Source organism: Podarcis cretensis, assembly GCF_951804945.1.
Source record: "Podarcis cretensis genome assembly, chromosome: 1".
In the NCBI taxonomy this organism is placed as follows: Eukaryota; Metazoa; Chordata; class Lepidosauria; order Squamata; family Lacertidae; genus Podarcis; species Podarcis cretensis.
Genome location: NC_137170.1, coordinates 81,040,623 through 81,064,398, shown reverse-complemented (window position 1 = coordinate 81,064,398; position 23,776 = coordinate 81,040,623). Strand labels below are relative to the sequence as shown.

The following is a 23,776-nucleotide window of genomic DNA, read 5'->3' as shown; positions in this document are numbered from 1 at the left end:
CCAGGAGAGAAGACCGCATGTCTGTCTAAAACATGGTGGGGATGCTTCTACAGTAGGTTCACTCTTAACGTTATGTAGATCTGGATTGCACCCTTAGGCTTCTCTGGAATCCTAGCCTCTGGAATCCATCAGTGAATTACTCCATGATAAGCAGTGTACCAGCCTTATATAAATCAGGATCTTCTTGACGATTGCATTATTAACACTTATGCAAAGATGCAACATCTTGAGATATCCAATAAGAAAACTAGCATGTATGATGAGATATTGACAGAAAGTGTCCTTTGTTGTGACTGGTGGAACTGGGTGGAAGATTTCTTATTGTGCTCCCCCTATTTCAGACAACAAACAGGTTCAGTTTCTTTAAAGTCAAGCTGCAGACTCCCATGCAACATGGTAATTAAGAGGATATAGGTTATATTATATTATCCCACACATGGAAACCTCTGTCTCTTGCCTTTTCATGTTGCTGAGCTTGTTCATCTATTTGCTGCTGACCAGGGCAGACTCAGCAGTGAAGTGATATAAGGACAACACCGCTGATGAAAAACTCTTCCATTTGCCTAATTAGCTGAGAAAATTAGAAGCCAGCCAGGGAAATCTAATGTAACTGCAGGGGTGACAGTGCTAGGCCCAGACAGGGAGCTGAGAATGCCATTTTCTGGTGCTGCTGCACTTGGCAATGCTTTTAGAGAGCATCATGCTCCACAGACCCAGGAAGGTATAACATAAAGAATTGTGTTCCAGTGCGACATAACACCAGTCACTAAAACCCATAGAGATTTCAGGATGGGAACTGTCAGTACTTTGTCTGCAGTGATTTTAAAACTCTTACACCAGGCTGTGCAAGTAGAAAGATTTTCTAATGATTTTCAGCCTTAGAAGGGATCGCTCATATGCCATATCACAGGGGTGGCCAACTTCCAAGAGATTGCAATCTACTCAGAGTTAAAAACTGGCAGTGATCCACCCCTTTTGGGGGTTTCAGGTCAAAGGGTCAGGGTTGTTGGGCTTTTTTTTAGGAAGGAAAGCCCTGTTGGACATGCCTGCCATATCAGAACTCTTGGCTGGTAAAGTAAATGTCCTGCCTATCCATGTCCTTTCTTCTACAGAAGACACACAAGCTGCATTCATGCGTAAGGCTGGCTTGCTGTGATTTATTGTGAACAAGCAGTGATGTCTGATCACTCCCAATTTGGTCCTTGGTTGGTTCGAGCAGGATAAACAGACCTGGAAGCCACAATGAAGCTTGGCTTCCCATTACAATCCCAACCAGGGTTTGTGGTGTCTTGCTCCCTGATGAGCCGTCAGCACAAGCCAACAACCAAAGTCATGGCTTGTTGCTGGCTTGCTGAGGAACAACAAACCACTAACCCCTGGTTTAATATAATGGGAAGCCAGCCTTAGTTGCAGCTCCTTTCTACCAGTTACACCAGGGGAGGAATGATTGGGCAATCTGGCTTATTACATCGAGTCCTGATTCCACATATTTCATAAGTGGTTCAAACTTGTTTTTTTCTTGTCCAGCTTGGTCCAGGGGTATAATGCAATTTCTGTGCTTCTCTGTAATCCACTTGGAATAATCCACCTTCCCCAACCCAAAGTTCCTTTTTCAACGGGCCATTTTCACTTTTCAAAAACTGCTCGCTCTCTCTATTTAAAAGACATTTTGTGGGTATTGAGTTCTACTGCAGTGTCACTGGACCACTCATTCTTTCTGGACCACCTCAGCCAATCCTCATCTGATCTCAGTTCTTCTGCCTGGTTGGCTTTTTCTGTACTTCATTTTCTTCCCGTTTCCACATTGTTACACACTCCCGAGGACTCCTGTTTGCTTGCCAGATCTGCTTTTACTTCTTTTTGTTCAAAGGGCTCTTTTTTCTTCTGCCTTATCCTTTTCTTCTTCTTTACTTGTATTCTTGTCATCTTAGTTGTGCCCATCAGTCTATGGATTGGATTAATTATTTTGTTTTCCGCCTCCTTCTTCTCTCTTGCTGTCCCCTTTCCCTGGAACACATTGCACCAGGCTGTCTGTACCTCTCCCTCTGTTTTAGCATGTGGAAAGCCATGAAAACTTATCCTGAGCTGATATCATCAGAACTCTGCATACTCTTTCGCTTGAAACCTTTATCTATTCCTAATTGACGGGGGGGGCGGAGTTTGCATGTTGTAAAGGTGTTTTGTTTGCTTTTTGTTTCTTTATCTGTGTGATTTTGTTTCTTGTTTTTTAGCAGGTGGGGGACTTGGTTAGGTTTTAAGCCTGCGGCAGAATTTGTGCTTTTTAATACAAATATGATGGCAATATTGATGACTGAAACACCCATAAGTGAAGTGACTCTGCTTCTAAAAGCTAACAACAGCTAGCTTCTCTGTGGCAATGGCTGACTCCACAAATGTGTTGCAGTGCTTTCCCAAGCAGCAGGTTTGCCCAGAAAGGTGACTAGTAATATACTACCAAGCAAGGTGAAGAATCGAATAAGATCTAGAAAGGATAGAGAATGAGGGCAACCTGATGTGAAAATCCTGGTCCTTCGTGTGTTCTTAAGGATGAGAAAAAGCACCAGGGAGGGCAAAATGTCACGAGTGTGCAGGAACTATGGCATCTGAGGAGAATTGAAGGCAAATACAGGAAATTGGTGACTGCTTTGCCATTCCCAAGGTTTGAAGAAGCTTTAGGTGAGCACCTGTTTTGCATGGATGGGCACATGCTTCATCTAGGAAGCTTTGAAGGTTCTTCATCGAATCATGACACCTTTTTCCTGCTTCTGACATTCATGATTGTGCACTAAATGTAGGGTGAAAGTAGAGCATGGAAAGTAGCGTGACCCAAGAAGTAGGAGAAGAAGAAAGCACACCCATATCTTTATTAGTTATCAAAGAGAGTTTAGGCAGCATATTTAAGAGCAGCATGGAATATTTTTATTTTGCAGTACATAAGGATGAAATGCAGGGACTTCCAAGGAACAGGATGGTAGAGTGTGGTCACAATAGCCTGAGGGCAGGGTTCAGCTAACTAGCTCTACTTGTGGAAGCCTATGCAATGACTTCCACTAGTGGAACGGGGCCTTTCCCCTCTCTTCTCCAAGCCCACCCCCAAATTAACTCTGGTGGCGGGTCAAGTGAACCCTCAGAACAGACCCTGGAAGGGAGGAAAGTAGTGTAGGTTCCATATGGCAAGTGGAAAAGCTTGCGCTGCTGGAGCAATGGCCACATATTGTAGACCAGACTTCCTGAACTGAAGTCCCCATCATCTTTGACCATTGTCCATGCTGGCTGGGTCTGATGAGGGGTCATAGTCCAACAACACCTAGAGGGGAGGTGAACTTGGGGAGGCTGGTGTCAATTAGAAGAAGATTTTCTCCATGATTGCTTCCAAATCACAAGGCTTGGAGCATGGCAGTACAAAAGGGGGTCGCTGTTTCTAGCATGCATTCTTGTCACGCTGGTGGCCCTACTGTAGAAAATAGCTGCAGAAAATGTCTTTCCCCCCTGTAGATTTTTGACTGAACTTGCAGCTCTTGCTTCAGTGAGGTGGAAGCTGATGCAATGAGCATCCCAGCATTGATAAGTTCATCAGTGGGGGGTGGGAGAAAATGGGGGAAGGGGTAGGTGGGTGGTTGGGAAGGAAGATTCTCTTATGAATGGACATTGTTTACAGTATTTCCTTTCAAATACCAAAGCGTCTGCCTCTTTGACTTTGTGCTGCATGGTTGATCATTTATTTAGCAAACCTCCCACGCACCCTCAGAATGGGAGACAGAAGCGGGCGAGGAGGAGGAGGAGGAGGAGGAGCTGGTTCACTTTGTAAATTTACATTCTCAGAGGCAGGCCAAGGGGGAAAAAATCTTCTAATTTGTATCTGAAATCTTCCCTCAGTATGATGTGTCTCCTTTGTTAATTGCAGTGTGAAGTGAGGATTAGGAGTTAAATGTTCTTTTCCTACTGGTGATCAAAATATAAGCCTGAGGGGGAGGGTGGGTGGGTGTGATTTGCTCAGCGTCCAGTGCTTGGTCCTGATTCTGATTAAAGCACTTACTTTGCAACATTTAATTCCCATCTTCCCTCCCATGAGCTGATCTTCACAACTCCTCTCTGAGAGACAGTAATTGGCCCTAGATCACCCAGCGGACTTCATGCCTGAGCACAGATTTGAATCCACAGCCTTAGTCTTGACACTCTGAGCTCTATTCCATGCTGGCTCTGAGCCAGGGTTAAGCACCAGAGCAGCAAGACTAATAACAAAGGGTGCCTTTAGCCATGTGCATAGTCCCTTTTGCTTACCAAATTATGTGAGGGGGTGGTGGTATCCCGGATGAAAAATGGGCTCGGCTGTCAAGTGACCTTGAGCTATGTTGCTTCCCCAGGCCTTTTAATATATGCAGTGGTTAAGTCCTAACACTAGTGGAATGCAAATAGGCATCATTTGCTTGTTAGGTTTAATCTGTCACATTTATGTCCCTGTCTTTCCCTTCTCTGCAGCAGTTGGAAAGGGGTGATTCAAATAGGGGAAATGGTGCAGGGGGGAAGGGGTTAACCCCCTTCCCTAGAGCTGTGGACACAATCCATGTCAGCCTCTCCCCATAGCTTTTTCTTTAAGGAAAGGAAAAGAAGTGGGGGATCTGATCACAGATCTCTCTCTCTCTCTCTCTCTCTCTCTCTCTCTCACACACACACACACACACACACACAGATTTTTCTTACTTTATTTTAAAATGCGTATATCCTGTCTTTCCATTTTGGAAGCAAAACGATATTCAAGGCAGCTGACAGTATTTAAACACAAAATACCTATTAATACAAACTGAAGCACAAGGAGCAGCCAACCAGCAACTAATTAATCAATTAGGCAGTGGCAGTAAACAAAAACCAAAAGCCATAAGGAAGAAAAGAGAGCAGTCAGGAAGGGGGATCCCTTTAAACTCAAGAGGATTTTGAATGCCATTGGGAACAGCACAGCCTTTTTCCTGGAAGGCTGACAGATGGGGTGGAATAGCTTTCCCCTGGGAGGGAGTTCCAAGACTTCAGTGCAAATATGGAGGAGGCACTGTTCTGAATGTGTGAAGCAGTGGGGATGTCTGTGTTCCTGCCCTTTGTCCTGCATCCATATAGCTACTAATCAGTTCATCTGGCACAGCTCTTCTCACACTTGCCAAGCTCCCAGAGATTGTAAGTAGCGCCCACAGAAACTCCCCTTCGGCAGAAATATTGAAGATGGAAGGTAGCTCTTGTTCCTGGCAAGCCTAGAGAGAGGCTTCTGCTGCTTCTTTCACCTTCCTTCCTCTGTCCTAAGACACATGAAAACATGATGTGGTCATTTCCCAGAAAAAAAATGTGCTTATAGGGCAATCCCCCCCCCACCACCCTTAAGCCAGCTCAAAGCTTCCATGTCTTCTCCCAGGCATGCAAATTATCCTTTCATTGCTCGTTTCCTGTTCTCTGCTCATGTGCACTAAAAAGTCATTTGGGATGCAGCCTGGAAAACGAAAGTCCAAGAGCCCAAATAAATCCCTGGGCGAGATGAAATCCAGAGATCCTGCCTTTATGTATCTTTAATGGCTGGCTCACACAAGCAAGTGCTGCCTGCTTTTTTATGCAGATGCTTTTCTCTTTGGGGGCATGACTGTGTGGAGAAACTTACATGACCTGGCTGCTTGGGATGGGGGTGGGGAGAGGGCAACAGCCATTTTCATTCCCGCAAGACCACAAAATGTGCCGCCTCTTTGTCTGTGTAAGCTGCAAATGCCTTCTTACTGCTTTGTCTCTGAGTCTGCAGTCATGTAGAGAAGTAAGGGCTATCGGTTACTACAAACGGGGTGCAAGATTTCTTTATAGGAAGGTTTTCTACAGGGTCCGCCTCTCCCTGTACGCACCTTGCCTTTAAAGGGTTGCTGGGAATTGTAATTGGGGGGGGGCAAACTGCCCATAATTCTTTGAGGGAAATATTGTGCTTCAAATGTACCTTAAAGGTCTAGGGTGTACACAGCAGTTTCATTTTTGTTTGGCTTGTTCTGTTTTCAACTAATCATAACTCTTTTGGTGGCAATTCATACCAGGAAAATGTGGCATTGCCCACAGAGAACGCTCCCTTTCTGTATAATGTCCTTCAACCCCAAATGGCAGATTTCAAGTGGAAACAGGAAGTGGGGGCTGTGTTACTTTTACCCACTATCTAAGGCATTCCCCCCCCCCTCGTCCCACCACCATTTTTGGGACAGTATAACTAGTGAGGGGGAGAGGGTCAGATCATGGAGAGGCACTCTGAACATGAGAAAACCTGACTCATTCCTATTTTGCATTGGATGTCTTCAAGTTGCAAGGCCCCCGTGAGAAAGGGGGCAAGGCTCCTGCACTCTTAATGGTTGTGTTGAAGAGGGGATTTCTGCATGAAGAAAGTGCCATCTTCCCATCTCCTGACTTTGCCACCTCCAGGGACAACAACAACAGGGTTTAGCTGGGGAGGCCCAGCCGGATGGGCGGGGTACAAATAATAAATTATTATTATAAATTATTAGCTTTTCATGGGCTCTGAACAGGTTGGTGGTTTGTTTGAGGAGAAACAAAATCCATGCCTCAGTTCAGACAGTAAAGCCAAAAGTTGCTGTTTGTTGCTCCCAGGGTGGCAGCTAAGAGCGAAGTGGGGACTTTAAAGCAGCAGGGACCAGCTGTCTGTTTATTCACATTTAAACCACGCAAACATGGCCAATGTGGCTGAAAGGTTTGAGGCCATCCCTCAGAAGTAAGTTAACCCAGCCAGCATCTCCTGGCCAGTGTCTACGTTATGACAATGTGTGTCCGCCTGCATGTAATGATTGGTTGTGCCTTAGGGAGCCATTCTGGGCACAAGATTCCGTATTTCAGAAACTGTATTATTGCTTAAGCAGCTAAATCATGAATCGTTCAGTGCAAATGCTCTGGAAAGTGGGCACAGGGAAAATGCTCTCATCAGCAAAGTGCATGAAACACATTATTCAGAGAGGAATCACCGACAGAAGCCAATGTTACGGATTTTGCACATAGAATGAGCCGGTTGCTTGGGAGTTCCCTTCTACCTGAGAGTGTGGAAGGTGTCCCTGAGAGAACAGCACAGCAGTGGTGCTGCTGGCAGCAGCAGGTGATATGTATAAAAGGAGACCTGACAGCATGGAACCTGAAGATCAATACGTAGTTGGAAAGTCATCAGTGCAGATCAAGAGCATGTGGGGCATCCCAAGAGGCAGAAACAGAGGAAGTGTATCCTAGGCAAATAGATGAAGGGCACAGGTCCTTAGGTAGCACAGATTGACACTGGCACCCAAATAACTGCTTGTTTGTCTTCTCAGATAAGTTACATTAATGCCTGTATTTCTAGAACAGAGCTGGGGGGAAAGATCCAAATCTTGCAACTAGAATAAATTAAGCACATTTCCACATAGAGACCATGTGGTCTAGTGGTTAGAGGAGACCCAAGGGAAACCTGAGTTTAAATATCTGCTGAACCATAAATCTCACTGCATTTGCCAAGTCCAAGGTCCAAGTCGTGAGGTTATTGTGAGGATAAAATGAGGACGGAAGTGGAAGGAAAAGAAAACAGTTGCTTTTATTTTGTACATTCATTCTGCGTCACCTAGGTGTGGAGTGGAGTGGAAATCCTATTCAGCTACCCTCTCGCTTTAGAAATTTCACTGCCATAAAGATGAAAAATGAGGGGGAAGGGAAAAGAAAACTGAAAAACTTGATTGTTGATTCTGCACCAGTTGCCAAATCCGTCCATTTGTGATATTATGATATATGTGTGGTGTTTGAATGTCTCGTTCCAGTGTTCCTTTCCATTTGCTGGGCTTTGAAACAGTGAATCTTCAGAGATGCTGATCTGTTGAAAGTGTGTTAGGCTGTGTACACACTACACCTTTAAAGCACATTCTTTCCCTCAAAGAATTCTAGTCACTATAGTTTACCCCCCACGGAGTTACAATTCCCAGTAGTTCTTAATAGAATTGTTGGAGGGAAATAATGTGCTTTGAATATCCTTTGAATATCCTTTGAAGGTATAGTGTGTGCACAGCCTCTGTGTTTCCAGGAGCAGAAGTTTTCTCAAGAATGTATTTTGCTGACCTTCTGTCAACTGATATCCCTGTGCCATTCACGTCTGCACATATAGCAGCTTCCTATGTTCCTGTGTTTTTTCCTCACCTGGCATTTCAACCCTCTCCTGTGCTTCCTTTTTATCTGTGCAGATCCAAAGGACTGCCTACTCAGTCTTCTTCGATGAGAGGTTTTCAATTCCCTTGGACCCTTCTGCACTGGAAGAAAACAGCTTGAGGTTTTCCATCTTTGGCATAGATGAAGACGAAAGGAACATCAGCACTGGAGTCGCTGAGTTGAAGTTGTCAGACTTGGATCTCTCCATCAGGCCCTTCAATGCATGGCTGTATCTACAGGACATGAACAAGGTAGCTTATTGTAACACAGGGCAGAGGGCAATAGGGTTCTGGAGAATGGGTGGGGCAAAGATATGGGGCAAGGGAGAATCTTCAGCCCCTTAAGATAGCGGGGCCCTTGGCAGCCGCCAAAGTTGACTGAATTGGCCCTCAAATGCTACCTTTTTATATAGCTCAGTTGCTTTCTAATGTTCCCCACTGCCTTGAGCTAGAGTAGTAATCCTACCATCCATTTAATGAGCAGTCACCTGTCTCCTTCTTGTTCCCTGCAGGCAACTGATTCAGTGGGTGAAATTCTGCTTTCTCTTAGCTATCTCCCAACGGCAGAGCGGTTGACAGTAGTTGTGGTTAAGGCCAAGAATCTTGTGTGGACCAATGGGAAAATGACTGCAGGTCAGTAAACAGTCTTGCAAAATTCCTCCGCCCTGCCCTGCAGCTGTGACTGGATAGAGTGTGAAGATGTTGCCTTACTCCACAGTGGGTAAATTAGTCGTGCCCATGATCACAATTTTTATTGTGAAAATAGTGTGGGGATAAATGGTTAGCCCACCCTGTGGTCACAGTCCCAACTGTTCCTTACAGTTGGGCCAATTGAAAGAAACGTAGAGAGATATAAATGCATTCATTATGCATTGTCTCCCCCATGGCATTTAGTTTGGACCTCAGTGTCTTCTTTAGTGCTCTTTTAGAGACTGCTGTCAAGCTCTAGGCATTCCTTGTTCTTAGTGGTTAGTTGTTAGGAGGAGACGAGCTGGGAATCAAATCTGTCTTGGTGCCAATCTGCAATTCTAGGGGGCCTGCCCTATAGTTTCAGCTGCATGTGGTGAGGTTATGCCACTCAGAGGGGAAAGTAAGGCACCTTAAGGTGCACAGACTCAGACATACTCACCTTTAAGCTGGCTTCATCATAGCATCCAGAGCACACCTGCAGAAAATGAATTTCATCTAATATTTTAAAACTTCTGAGTTGCCACAGCAGGGCAGTAATCAACTGTTCCACAATGTCTCCCTCTTAGGCATCCTGTTTGGGCTTCTTCAATAACGATGGTTATTCAGCAGAAGCTGAATATCTGTAGGGGGTGATTCTCTTTGAAGAGCCTCAGAAGTGATCAATTAGCTTCCAGTTTTAATTAAGTGGATTTCTCTTGGTTATCAAAAGTGAAGAGCACATGGCCAGTCCTTCTAACTTGTATGTTTTTTCCTGTGGGTGTTATCTCTCTCTCCAAAATGTTGTGAGTGGATTATAGCCCTTTAAAACTAAACTAAGCTAAGTCTCTGGGACGCGGGTGGCGCTGTGGGTTAAACCACAGAGCATAGGACTTGCCGATCAGAAAGTCGGCAGTTCGAATCCCCGCGACGGGGTGAGCTCCCGTTGCTCGGTCCCTGCTCCTGCCAACCTAGCAGTTCGAAAGCTCATCAAAGTGCAAGTAGATAAATAGGTACCACTCCAGCGGGAAGGTAAACAGCATTTCTGTGTGCTGTTCTGGTTCGCCAGAAGTGGCTTAGTCATGCTGGCCACATGACCCGGCTCCCTTGGCCAATAAAGCGAGATGAGCGCCGCAACCCCAGAGTCAGTCACGACTGGACCTAATGGTCAAGGGCCCCTTTACCTTTACTTTAAGCTAAAAAAAGTTAAGTCTCATATATGAAGGTCTTGCCTGTACACACACCTGCTTATATGTTCCAGTTTGGCAAGGTCTAGCCCCGCTGTTAAATAATATAGTGGTGCATTTTACTGAAAGTAGCACCAGCTTCAGATACTACATCTTTTCAGAGGTTAAGTCTGCATACAAGAAACAATTTCCCCTGGGGACCCAGTAAAAACCATCCTCTTCTTACCTTCTATCAGATCCTTTCGTCAAAGTGTACTTGCTGCAAGACGGGAGAAAGATCAGTAAGAAGAAGACTGCGACAAAGAGAGATGACACAAACCCAGTGTTTAATGAAGCCATGATTTTCTCAGTGCCAGCAATTGTTCTACAGGTAAGAGCCTCCAGGTTCACAGGGACGATTACAGCACCATCCATTGAGCTACTGCATTGCTAAGAGCACAGTTTATAGCATCAGGCATACAGTTCACACCAAGACCACGCAGGGGAAACTTACCCTCTCCTACCAGTTCATAGGATCAGACTGCCCGGCTATGAAATACACCAAAAAATGTTAAAGGGCTCACAAAATTCAGTCCAACTATTCCTTGGTTAATCCTAGAATCTTACTGTGAAGGTCTGCCTACTGGAAAAGGCTAGAAGCAATTTCATCTCAAGCCCAGTTCACACAGTCATTTTGGCGTGTGACAGCTGTGCCTGTAATGACTCCATCTGCTTTGTCTCATGCCGGTCCACTTGTGTGCACACATGTCACTGGTCGAATCCAGATTTTTTGCCAGCCATTAAAAGTGGACGGACAAAGAAGGTGCTTCTTCACACAACACGTAGTTACACTGTGGAATTCCTTCCCACAATAGGCAATCATGGCCACCCGCTCCAATGACTTGCTTCCACTATGCTCCACTTATAAATAAAGCAAACCTTTGAAGTCTCCAGGGCACTCTCATCCAAAAGAACATAAATCTGGCAGTTTTGCTCCTGGAACCTCTCACCACTCACAGTCATAGGAATCCTCTGTGAGTAGCAGGCATGGTGGGGGAGAGGGCAATTCCAACTGGGCCCATGGCTGGGGCAAAGGGTTAAAGCTCCTTCCCTTCACAAGCCATGCTCCTGAAAATACAAACCTGCTTCAAATGGTACAATTCACAAATGTTAATGACAAAGCCTTAGGTGATGCAGATACTTCTTTTTGGAATGAAGTTCTAGGAAAACAGTACAGAGAGAGATTCTCTTCATCGTCAATTTATGTTAGCTCTGTTCATCTTAGAAACTCACCTAAGTGATGGAGGGCTGGCTGTGGCGTAGGACATCCTAATGAGCATGAAATTAAACGGGATATAAACTGGCATGCCCAGGGCAAGAGCCTTCTTCGAGGGTTAGACATTGCCCTTTTGCCAACACTGATGATCTGAATGGTGAGGGTTAATTTGTTTGTTTAGTCCAGAGGAAACAAACCAAACATGTATTGGTGATGGGGAAATCTCTTAACTAACCATGTCATGTATCGTCCTGCATTTTCTTTGTTCTTGTTAACATGCTATGTTGTCTTTTACTGAGCAGCGAAGGTGGCCTTCAGATTAACCCAGACAAAATCATTAGTAAACAACAGCATCCAGCTAAGTACTGTAAGAACGTAGCACTCATTTCTTCCTCACTGCTGCTGACATCTATAATTTTAATGAATCCTTCTCTGTTCATAAGCTTTTCTTGATTGGTGATAGATTCCGCCCACAAGGCTTTTGGCATTCAAGGCAGAGACTTTCAAATTAAACCCTGGGAAAGAAAAACCAGTACGGGAGATGTAAACACAATCATTGCATCACCTGCAAGGCCGAATATATAATTTCATTTGCTTTTCAGTCATTCAGAAGCTTCGGTGCTGGAAGCTAATATAACATATCTAACGAAATCATCTTCAAAGGAGAGATAACAAGGAGGAAACTTTCTTCAGCAATGGCATGGAGACAAGAAAAAGGATGGGTTACCATAACGACCAAGCAAAGGCCGACTGCTGTGGCTTCTCCTGTTCCTTCTTGAGGATGATGCAAATTCATGGGGGTTAGGGCAAAGGTTCTCAAAATTGTACTAATATGTAAGGGAAAGAGAAGTAATGTTTCATTGCACACAAATTTTACAGGCGCCTGAAAGGCCCTTGGGGCTTACTTGTCAAGCAGGAAAGAAACTAGCTGTTACTGATGGCTAGTGAAATGTTGCATGCCTTAATAACTCATAGTGGAGGGCCACGAGGCTAAGCATTCCCATATGGTGGTTCTGATATTGGAAGGAGCATTTTGGAGTCCTCCTAAGTGACGCTGCACCAAAAATCAAGGTGTTGTCTTTCCCCCCTCAAGTTTTTCAGGCCCAGCATACTTCCAGCCCCTGGGTTGATTTTGAGATCAAGTTGGGCAATTCTGCATTGTTGCCAGATTTCGTTGTGCTGCATTGTTACTTTTCTGAATGGAATGAGGACATGAATTCAGAATGTGAATTCTATATATAATCAGTAGTGGAAAATTAAGAGTGCTTTTCAAGGGTACCTACAGCCACTTCTCAAACTACATCTCATGGTGGTAAAAATTGGGTCAATGGAATTTTGCTAATATCCACTTGTCTCCTTGCAGGAACTGTCTCTTCGGGTGACTGTCGCAGAGTGTTGTGAAGACGGGAGAGCTGAAAACATTGGCCATGTTGTCATAGGCCCAGCTGCAGGTGGGATGGGCATCACGCATTGGAACCAGATGTTGGCCACCTTGAGGAAGCCTGTGTCCATGTGGCACCCACTTCGGCGAAGCTAAGGCATGCTTGCACCTTGCTGTGAATAATCCAACTTGGTGCCTAAACTCTTACCAGTAGGCAGATACTGTTGGCAAATGGAGTTCATTATAGCTAGGAACAAAAACTTATTTTTTCTCCAAATATTCTTCACAAAATGGAGTTGCAGCAACAGGAAAGGGGGGGAAATGTTCAGTTGCCAAATGGAACCACACAAGCCTTGGAAAAGCTTCAGACAACTGAAACCTGTAAGAGAGGAAGCTATTCAAGTACAAAGGACTGCCCTGAAGTAGCTTGCTGACAAATAGGGTAGCCTTTTGCCTCCATCACTCTAAAATCACCAGCTTGGAGAACCAGTCATTTAGTAAATTTGTGTTTTTTTACCAGGAATTAAGAGTCCCATGTGGTTTTCCTCCAGCCCCGAGGGTCAAGGGAGAAAGCTTTGTGTACATATATATATGTGTGTGTCTGTGTCTGTCTGTGTGTGTGTGTGTGTGTGTGTGTGTGTGTGTATCCATTTGACTCCACTTAGATCTTAAATGCATCTACTTGGAGGTTAGAGCCACTGAATTTAATAGATCTTGCTTTGAAATAGGCATGATTGAGATCACAGTTTTATATTTGTCACATTTTTTGGCAGGAAAATCCCATTTGATTCAGAGAAACTGAACTGAATTTCTGGAAAATTACTTCCAGGGTAAATGAGCTTAAGATCATAACCTTATGGAACCATCATCAAATGCATCTCCATCCATGGTTCCAATTCTAGAAGAGTAGTCATGTTTGCCTATTGCCACAAAGAGCAGCAGGAGACCAACTATTGTAGCCTATTACAGGAATAGGGAGCCTGTGGCCCCCCAGACGTCACTGGGACTCCAACTCCCAGCAGCCCCAGCAGCATTTGGAGGGCACCAGGTTCCCTGTCCCTAGCCTCTTTTGTTAGGTGCCTAAAGCAAACCTACTTCTTGCACCTCGTGCTATCATAACTTAGACCTTAGAGTAACATAGGCTACCCTGGTTGGTTTGTTTTTTGCCCTGGTGGTGTCATTTATTTATTTAAACTTGTCTGTTGCTTGTTACAGAAAAGATCTCCAAGCAACTTACAATAGGCTTGATAGCATTAACCACAAAGTGTCCAGCATAGTCAGAGACTGCACATGACCATCAAAACATGATCTAGACTACCATGTAATGCTGTTTAATCCTGATGCCCCCCATCTCAGTGATAGCAGCATCATCACTTAGATGCTTTCTCACCAGAGCAGCTGTTCCATTGCCGTTTTGAGCACATGGATCACGTGTCAATCCAAGCGGTCCATAGATAGCAGACCCTTTGCTTGGCATTCAGGGGGATGCAGGGTTGCTGGGAAAGGGAAAAATCAAGGAAAAAAACAAAACCATTTTGTGTTTAATGACAAAGTATCATGAAAATTGGTCATTGAGCTGGCTTAAAGTAAGCGAATATGTGATTTCAGTAAAATTTTAAGGAAAGGAATATTAGTAAAATGGATACCCTAACACTACTCCATTCTCCCAAGCCATTCTGCCACCCAATTTAAAGGCACGTGGCTTTGTATCTAGAGCTCTTTCGCTGTTGAAGAACTAGCTGCTTGGCTTAGCTATACACACTTCATAAAGCAAAATGGAAAACACAAGCCCTAATGATCTGAAAAGCATTAGAAGCCACTCAAGCTTTAACTCTTTTTCTTTTTTTAAGCAATTCTCTGAGGATGTCAGGCCTGCTCAACTTTAACCATGAAAGAGCAGAAATGCTGATATTAAAAGGGTCATTTTATGTTGAACATAAGCCCATTTGACATTTGGAGTTTCTCAAGAAAGCACTTTCCTTTTCTGCCTCCTGAACCTTGGCAAACTCCATCAAGAGTGAGCATTTATCACTTTGCTAAGGCCTGAGCAATTCTGTTGTTAATAAGTTTTACATAGATTGGAAGGGCGATTATTCTCCACCCCATTTGATAAAGCTAGACAGCTGCTTAATTTGCCTTCGGTGCAACTAAATACCACAGTAGGGCTGGCTTTAGCAACTGGACAGAACCATCAAAAAGAGAGACATCTGGATTCATTGAGCTCAGGTGTCCCAAGGACTCTTTTAAGAAAAATGTGACAAGTTCCTTTCAAGTGGAAGCTTTGCTATGTGCAAAGGAGAACTGTGATGGTAGGAAGGTAGTCCTATGTCCATATGAATCCCATGATGCTTTGCTTATTAAAATGATGACATCGTCAGAATGAAACTATCAGAAATCAATTAAGAAAGCTGCAGAAATGATCAAGCATGAGCATCACAACAGCTAAAAGCAATAGCAGATTAAAACCAAATGCAACTGATGTTTGAAAGAATCTTAAGAAAATAAATAGGCCATCCCAGAATTTAAAAATGCCCTTGTCTCTTTAATCCTAACTTAAAAGCCAGTCCACATATTATGTCTATCCCTGGAAAATATTCAAGATTGGAATTGCTGGAAAAAGAGAAGAGAGAATTTTAAGGTGACCCTCCATAATTACCTCTCTTAATGCCCTTGTTGCATAAACTTTGCTACGGAAATGATAACCGGCTGATCTCAAAGATTAGGGTGGAATTCGAAATATGATATCAAGGTACATGGGAAAGATAAACAGGAATGCACCAATTTCAGGGAAGAAGGGAGGGAATCTGGTTGCCCCAGGGAAATTTTTTTTTAAAAAAAAAATTTGGGGTCAAATGATTTGAACAGAGTTCTTTCTCAGGGACACTCTTCAACAAATTTTCAAACTGGAATTCAGATTAGGTACCAGGGGATGTACATATGGTCTAATTCATGTGGGGGCAGGGGGTAGGTCAAAACCAGCATGTTGAAATGCATTTATTAATCTTTAACATTTTTCTCCTGCCATCCTGGCCCTGGGCCTCCATGGCAGCTTACAATAGTTGTGCTTGTGAAACACAGAGATGCTGTGTGGATGGTAGAGACCTGGTGTAATGTGCTCCTGGCAATCCCTGACTCTCAGAAAGTAGACTGCAAAGCTTGAGCAGTCACTAAAGGTGTCCCCCTTTGCATCTTCCATTTCCAATAACCAACCCTTGAGATGACAAAGGGAAACCTGAACAGGACAAAAATGAAGACATCCTTCTTGCAAGGAGAAGCAGTGGCAAAGCACTCCTGACCATCTCCAACCATTAGGCAATTGGCTGAAGAGCACCCCAGGGTGTCAGCAGTGAAGAAGAGGTCTTCTTGCTCATTCTAGCTCCAGACCACACTACCTGCGCTGTCCATTATCATCTTGATCTTGTATAGGTTTGGCCTGCCTCACCCAGTTCCTCTACCATGGCCAGACGTGATGTATTTCAAGACTTGGATAGGATGAAATTCCAATTTATCTGCCATCAGAATACTACGATCATGCTGGTCATAGTCTTTCCTGTGACTTTTCTCTGAAGATATACTTCTTGTAGGATACATTCACTTTTGGGATAAATAAAGACTGGTCTTTAAAAGCTGCTCACACTGTAGGACTGAGAGAGATACTGCTATGATGATTGTAATTACATTTGTACCTCGAATGTTTGATATTCTCACCTGTTCCCTCCTACCCATCCTTCAATTCTAGAAGAGTGGCAGACTTTTGGGAAGGGCTGGGGATTGTCGGTGATTTTGTAATGTAAAGTGTATCATCACACCATTCCTGTATTATGTGCATCATTTCTGCTGTGTCAAAGCAGCAGCTGTGCTTGTGTAATGTATTTTCGTAAGCTTTGTACATAATCTTTTTCCCACTGCACATGCACATTGTTGACAGCACCTTATGCATTTGACTCCTCCTGCCTCATTGCAGTTACCTAGGCTCTAGCTTTCATGTGAGGGAGGAATTCTTTTCTTGTTCTTAAAGCCCAGATAGTGCACACAGCTGATTCTAATTCTCTTGCCAAGGTGTACAGAATCTAACCAGAAACTTTGGTAGTCATGGTTGGGGTTACTCCTGAAAACATTTCTGAATTGACTGCCTAACATAGGCAGCCATGTTCAAAGCCAGCATAGGGCACTGCCAAGATACAGTTCTGTAACATTAAACTCTGGATTTAATGGTCTTCTGCAGGTGGGTATTCCCTCCCCCCTTCACTTGAGGGTAATGTGTGCAATTTTAATACAGTGGTACCTCGGGTTACATACGCTTCGGGTTACATATGCTTCAGGTTACAGTCTCTGCTAACCCAGAAATAGTATCTCGGGTTAAGAACTTTGCTTCAGGATGAGAACAGAAATTGTGCTCTGGCGGCGTGACGGCAGCAGGAGGCCCCATTAGCTAAAGTGGTGCTTCAGGTTAAGAACAGACCTCCAGAATGAATTAAGTTCTTAACCCGAGGTACCACTGTATGTGCTAAGTCAACACTACAGCTCTTGAGGGTTGAGTAGAGACTGTGGATGTCTTGCCTCATAGTCCTGCTCTGACAGCACTGCTACTCAGATACTCTTCTGGACAGACACCCTAGGGTAAGAAGTGCATGTATGTTTTTGACTGTAAAAATGGCTACATGGGATATTTCTTACGTTCAATAACCTCTCATTTTCTTTGGCAATTTTAAATGATACACACGCATGAGAAAAGATGCCAAAGTTACAAAAGGAGCTTCAGCATCTTTTTCAGTTGTATTTTCAAGGCAACTCCCCTCCCTTTTTTGTATCTTTGATCTTTTGCAAAGAGCTGTGATCAGGCGGGTTCCTGTCTTCAGGTCAACAACAACAAATTAAATCCTGAGAATGGTGTGCCCAGGGGGGAAATGTCCCATTAAAGTAATATGCACTTCTGTTGATCCAAAGATGTACCTTTAAGCTACATATTGTTGTAGCAATAGGATTTCACAAAGACAATATTAGTGTAGCACTACAGTAACATGCACTGAATAGCACCAAATATCTACTACACACTTAACACTATCTCCATTTCAGCACACGAGAAAGGGTGCTGTGCAGCTGAAGCTGCCTCCCCTGCCTGTTTATTCTGCATATCCCACTTCCAAAAGAGGCAAGCCTTCCCATAAGAGCAGCTAGTCTTGGGCTATGGGCACTGCTGTTAAAAAAAAAACAACAGAACAAATGCGCCAGGTGCAAATCACTCCAACTGACTTATTGGGAGCACAAACAAAACTAGTGCTTCTAACATCACAAATAGCACCAAAACCAGAGTAGAACATTAGGTGTGCATCACAGAATCTTTTAGTTTTGCTGGATCATAGTGTGTGGAAAAATGAGCTGCTGTGGACATACACTTGAAGCATTATATTGTCTCTTTCAAGGCTATCATCTGCTGTACAATGCGTCAGAGCAAAAACCCAGTTGTTCATACTAGGACATATTTGAAAAGCAAATAAATAATTTGAGGTAATTGGGCAGCTTGACTTTTTTTCCCCACCTCCCTCCAAAGGAATGGATCCAAATCAGTGTCTATGCGTGCATACTTGTAATGTCTGAACCCATGGCATCCTGCTTCAGTATATCTAGATATCTTGCTGCTGCTGGGATTTAGTCATGGTTCCTTAGTCCTCAATTGTATCTGATATTTTTGTCACACAAATGGCCTCACTACAAAATGATAGTGCCGTTTCTAGAAGACTAACATTGTTAAATCTCTTGAGGACAAAACAAGCAGAATTATGGTATCCTAAAGACTAACCAATGTCTCCTCAAATGAGTCTCTTGGCAACAGCATATTTTTTTCCATTGCAGGTGATAAGGCAGTCTGCTTATACCAAAGACTCATACTGTAGTAATTGTGTGTTAGTCCTTAAGATGTCACAGAGCTCTTTGCTGCAATTGCAAAACAAACACACATTTGAACATGGTCTAATGTGAGCTGGTGGGACATCACCATGGAAACATGGGAAATTGAAAAGGTAATTGAACCGACTCTTGTGCAAAGTGCCCAGGGAATGGCTCCTATCAGTGCTGTGCCTCAAATGTGGGAAGGTACTGGCAGCTCAAAGATTATCTCAAGGATTAGCTTTGGCAATGTGGATAATGAATATCTTGGGTTATGGATGTTAAGCAACGCCTGATTCGTTTTCTGATTCAGTCTTTCATTAAAACAGAAAACACCAATATTTCCCTACTAAGGGCATTGGTCCCATGAAAGAGATGACTGCTGTAAGCAGCAACCTGTAACATCACTCTATGGACATCACTGAGAGAGTCTAGCCTGAGTCTGCTCTGTGCTGGGGAGTTTTGATAGGGGGGAGCGTTCAGTCATGCAGCCTTACCACCTGTGCTCTGAATAGGTCATGTTATAACAGGGTTGTGTCATTCTTATTCTCATTGTGCAAAATGGTTCTAAACCTGTACATGAAGTGCATATGATTCTATTGACTCAACGCAGACAAATGAAATTCAACCAGCAGCTCAGGTTAATGCTTAGGAAGAAAATATGAGCTAGATTCAATATACCACTACTGAAGTTTTAAAAGTATACTTGTGTATCCATTTCGTTCACTGCATGTCTGACTACATTCCCAAATGTCTGACTACATTCCCATCAGCCTCAGCCAACATGTCCTGATGATGATGATGGATTTAAATTTCTATACCACCCTTCATCCGAAGGTCATGGGGTGGTTCACAAAAAAATACAAAATAAGAACACAAAATACATAATAAAAAAACCAAACCGACAACTTCCCTCTCACATATAACACATTGCAGTAATCTAACCAAGAGATTACCAGAGCAAAGATGACAGAAGTTCGGATATCCCTTGCCTGCATAGGAGCACAGCTGGGCCACTGCCACCGAGGCCATGTGAGCCTCAAGTGACAGCAAAAGATCTAAGAGTATGTCCAAGCTATGTACTCGCTCCTTTAAAGTGTAAACCCCCCCCCCCCCCCAGAGCAGGCCACCTAGAGAACTGCCCACTAACAGTGCTTCAGTCTTACCTGGAATGAGCTTGTTTGTTGGCTGCCGTCATCTACAATGAGATCGTGGATGAGGGACGTCTTGCATCCACCTGGCATTCAGCAACAGCAGCCGCAGACCTGAGGGCTAGCAGATAGGACAACCACAATTCCCCGGGTTGGAGTAGGCGCTGGGACATGGCACAGTCACTAACTTTATTTGAAAACCAAAAAAAAGTTAAAAGCATACAAGTTAGAAAGCGGTTTAAACAACATAAAACTTTTTAAACAATCAGGACAAGGTCATCCCCAGAGCAAATGTCATGGGGCTGGCCCCTGTCCTTGCCTCTCTCAAAGCTGCTCCTTCCAAAGGGGCAACCCCCACCCCCGGTCGGCCTGATGTAGCCTCCACTCCCCTGGTAGATTGACTCTCAATCTGTCAGTCGGTGGGGTGGGGCAGGCTTCACTCTGCCAGCCACAGGTGCAAAAAGACCAACTTCCTCAAGAGGAAGAGGCATTCCAGCAGCTGTGGAGGTCCAGGTGAATAGCTTACCTTCACTGATGGTCTCCAGCTGCTGCTCCCACCTCTGAGAGCAAAGCATCAGTTCTCCAGTGGTCAGGGATGATGGGGATTGTAGTACACTGGGGTCTCACAGTTAGGAAAGGCTGGTCTCCCAGATAACCCTAGAATGGGTAGGAACAGAAACAGGATGCTGCCTTACCAGGTCTGTCCATTTCTCCATCTAATCCAGTATTGTCTATTCGAACCAGTAGGGGCTCAGCAGGATCTCAGGCGGATATATTTCACATCACTTGCTGCCTGGTTGTCTTTTAATTTGTCAGGGATTGGAGCTGGGATCTTCTGTATGCAAATAAAAGTGCACTATCACTGACCTATGATCCCGCTCCAATATTAGTAGCAGTTCTCCACCCCAATATTTTCCTCTCTATTACAACCTCATAAATGATATAAAGGGCTTGGGGGAAGGAAGCAAAGTATGCTGAACAAAATATATATTATTAGATGAGCAGTGATCCGGTCCTACACATGTTTACTTAGCAGTTGGTCCCTCCACACCCTTTGCATGCATAGGATTGCACCAGTAGCCCAATTCATTCCCACCTCCCTCACATACTGCCACACAGAGGCTCTTACTTTTCCACTCATTCTTTTTGCCTTCTCCCATCTTATTAAAAAGTACCAGGCCAAGGCCCATCTAGTCCAGTATCCCGTTCTCACAGTGGCCAAGCCTGATTATGAATTAGCAACATCTGTGGATATCATTTGCACCGTTTAGTTAAGGCAGGAATTGCCTTTCCTTGGCGCTGTTAGTCATCGTGACATCCCTGCAGCTGGTGTTGTCATAACTTGCTTTCTGAGCCACCCACTTGTCACTTTGAAGAGCTCCCTCTGGTGACCACCACCCACCCACACCTGATTCTGAGCTGCCATGGCGTGGTATTTCAGGGTCCATCCCACTCAGTCACTCCATGAATGTAACATGACATTTCCTCCGTTTCATTCGCTCTCTTTGAACAGATGGCCATGAATAATAAGGGATGTTTTCTGAGAGCTGTTGTCAGTTGTGGATGGGGGCTCCCTCGCCTTTGTATGGAAAAAATAAGAATGCCTTTGTTGAGTCAGCTGTTCTTATTTCAATCTGGAAGGAAATGGTCTCCAAAAGAACAAAACAAAACTCAATGCATCCTTCAGTTGCCAGGGTGCAATTAGCCTCGAGGTAGGGGAGAAAATTGGTTCCGCTTACATGCTAATGTGAGACTACCTAATCTCCCCACCTCACCCCAGCAAAATGCAAAACATGAATCAACATTTTATTTATTATTAATTTATATCCCACCTTTCCTTCAAGGAGCTCAAGGTCACGCACACTGTTCTTCCCCTTCCTCATCTTATCTAACAGTCTTGTGAGGTAGGTTAGGCTGAGAGACTGCGACTGGCCCAAGGTCACCCAGTGAGCTTCATGACTGAGGGGATACAGCAATCCTTCAAAATGTGCACTTATCTGAATCTTGCAGTGGAAGCCTCCAACCCAAAACTATATATTAGGGGAAAGTTTGCATTGAATATATAGATGAGTGAAAATAAGATACAAAAGTGCATTATATTCGGTAATGATGCTTACAAAATGTGTATTAGGAGAATGCAGACAGATTCTCATGGATATTATTATTATTATTATTGCATTGCAAACTGATTCAGAAATGTGGCAAATTGAATTTGAGGTTAGAAAAACAAGAAACATTTAGTACCACATTCAGACAGGAGTTCTCTGATGGCATGGAGTCTGGAAAGAAACATGGTCTTACCAATGTCAGTTTTGCACTATAGTCCGCAGAATGGTTCCTCCAAAGCAATCAGAGAGAGAGTGATCTGCCCCAATAAGTGACCCAAGGGTTGCCATCTTCATTATCATCAGGGCAGATAGTATCACAGGTCATAAAAATTGTGCTTATGCCACAACTTGCATGTTAAACAAGATGAATTTGTGCCCATCTTTTTCACTGTAAACATTTTGAACACAAATTGGTTTTTCAAAACATGAGGAGAATCTGTTGGCCGTGTCTTATTGTGATTAAACATAACAAGCTGCACTTTAACGGACTGTGTATCTTAAGGCAGATTTAGATTATTATTTACAAGAGGATCCACAGAACATAACAGGTTTGCTACGGTCAACAGCATGGAGCCCACAGGAATCAGTGTGCCCAAGAGAGTAACTCCCATCGTGAAAGTTCTTAGCAATTCGCAATGTGTGAGAGACTGTTTGCACTGGCTCAGCCTGTCCTACACTGAACATGCCCCTTAAACCTGCCCACATTTTATTGGAAGCCATTGATTGGACATCCTCCTTCCCTGACATTCTGAACAGAGGAGAGGTACAAAGAGCTTATCTCTATGCTACCATGACAGTGGTTGATGTAGTTGCCCTTTCCCATTGATGGAGGGCATGCCCACATGTTTTTGTGGTCCTCTCTCTTTTTTTAGCTCTTTTAGATTTGGCAGCCATTTTGTGTTAGGACATACCCCCATAGCAGCCATTTTGTGCCTAGCACCCACAACACCGCCTCAAAATTCCGCTTGTGCTCACTAGACCAAAAAAAGGTTGCAACCTCTAGTTTGCATTTCCCCCTTTTGGGTAAAAAATCTAGAAGAACATACATTTAGGAAATAGAACTCCAATGACACAACTTTTGAAATGGGACAACTTGCCGTTGTTGTACTCTGCCCCGAGGAATAAGTTTTGTCAAAATGTGTGAGGCGGCCTTCTTGATCCAGGAAATTCTACTTCGGGCAGCCATCTGATGTTTGCCTCTCTTTTTGATTCTTAATAAATTTTGTACTAAGGAGACCCAAATTCTCCAACAAGCAAACAGTTTTTATGCCCAGAAGGAATTATGCAAATTGATTCAATATACGCTAAAGTGCTTATTTTGCATAAATGTTCTGCATGCTTTACAGCTCAGTCCTAAACATATTCACTCAGAAATAAGTCCCACTGGTTTCATTTGGACTTCTTTGATAATAAGAATGTTTAGGATTGCAAATTTTGATACATATTTGTCAGAGCTGCCCGAGGTCCCAGCTCACAAAGGACCAACGCCAGTCCGTTGTTATGGACAAAAGTCTTTATTGAAACGCAGTTTCGATTTCAAAGCCGCGGCGTGCAGCCCTACGTCTTAAACCCTAGACCGCTGAAGCTCCGTCTGAATCTCCTCCCCCCAGACACCAGTTTAAGACTCTAGCCTTGCTCCACCTCTTCCTTTGCTCTTTCCTCCTCTGGATCCTCCTGTCCGCTGGGGTCTTGCCCTTTCTAGACTCTTCTGACGCTGAGTCCTCTGAGTCTTCCCCCTCCCTCCGGCGGGCTTTAGGACCTGGTTCCCAATCCGGGTTACCTGCTGTGCCACGCGCCTGTACATTCGAACTTGGCGCGCGCACCCAGCCGGCAACCTTCCGGCTGCTCCTGTCACTGCTTCCCCCTTCAGAGAGGCTAGCTGGACCTGACCTCCCCTCTGTTCCCTCACTCTGCGATGGAGGCGTGGCCAGCCCTGATTCATCTTCTCTCCCTGCTGGAGGAGAA

General features: G+C 44.1%; 1 protein-coding gene and 2 long non-coding RNA genes across 3 annotated transcripts in view; 1 reads left to right on the top strand and 2 right to left on the bottom strand.

Annotated features, from left to right (window-relative positions):
* Positions 1-13,159, top strand: part of SYT12 (synaptotagmin 12) — a 63,559-nt gene extending 50,400 nt beyond the window's left edge. Inside the window, exons 7-10 of the mRNA XM_079991354.1 lie at positions 8,214-8,429; positions 8,690-8,810; positions 10,267-10,400; positions 12,649-13,159. Coding sequence (XP_079847480.1) covers positions 8,214-8,429; positions 8,690-8,810; positions 10,267-10,400; positions 12,649-12,822 — 645 coding nt within the window. The 3' untranslated portion in view covers positions 12,823-13,159. The remainder of the gene's footprint in view (positions 1-8,213; positions 8,430-8,689; positions 8,811-10,266; positions 10,401-12,648) is intronic.
* Positions 10,340-19,278, bottom strand: LOC307224539. The gene is made up of 2 exons (XR_013842593.1): positions 14,057-19,278; positions 10,340-11,800 (listed from the first exon to the last, which is right to left on the bottom strand). It is a non-coding gene; the product is annotated as an uncharacterized lncRNA (long non-coding RNA).
* Positions 19,279-19,470: 192 nt separating this feature from the next.
* LOC307224543 lies at positions 19,471-23,231 on the bottom strand. Its single transcript, XR_013842617.1, has 4 exons — positions 22,005-23,231; positions 21,536-21,733; positions 20,399-21,282; positions 19,471-19,890 (listed from the first exon to the last, which is right to left on the bottom strand). It is a non-coding gene; the product is annotated as an uncharacterized lncRNA (long non-coding RNA).
* Between the last annotated feature and the right edge of the window lie 545 nt (positions 23,232-23,776).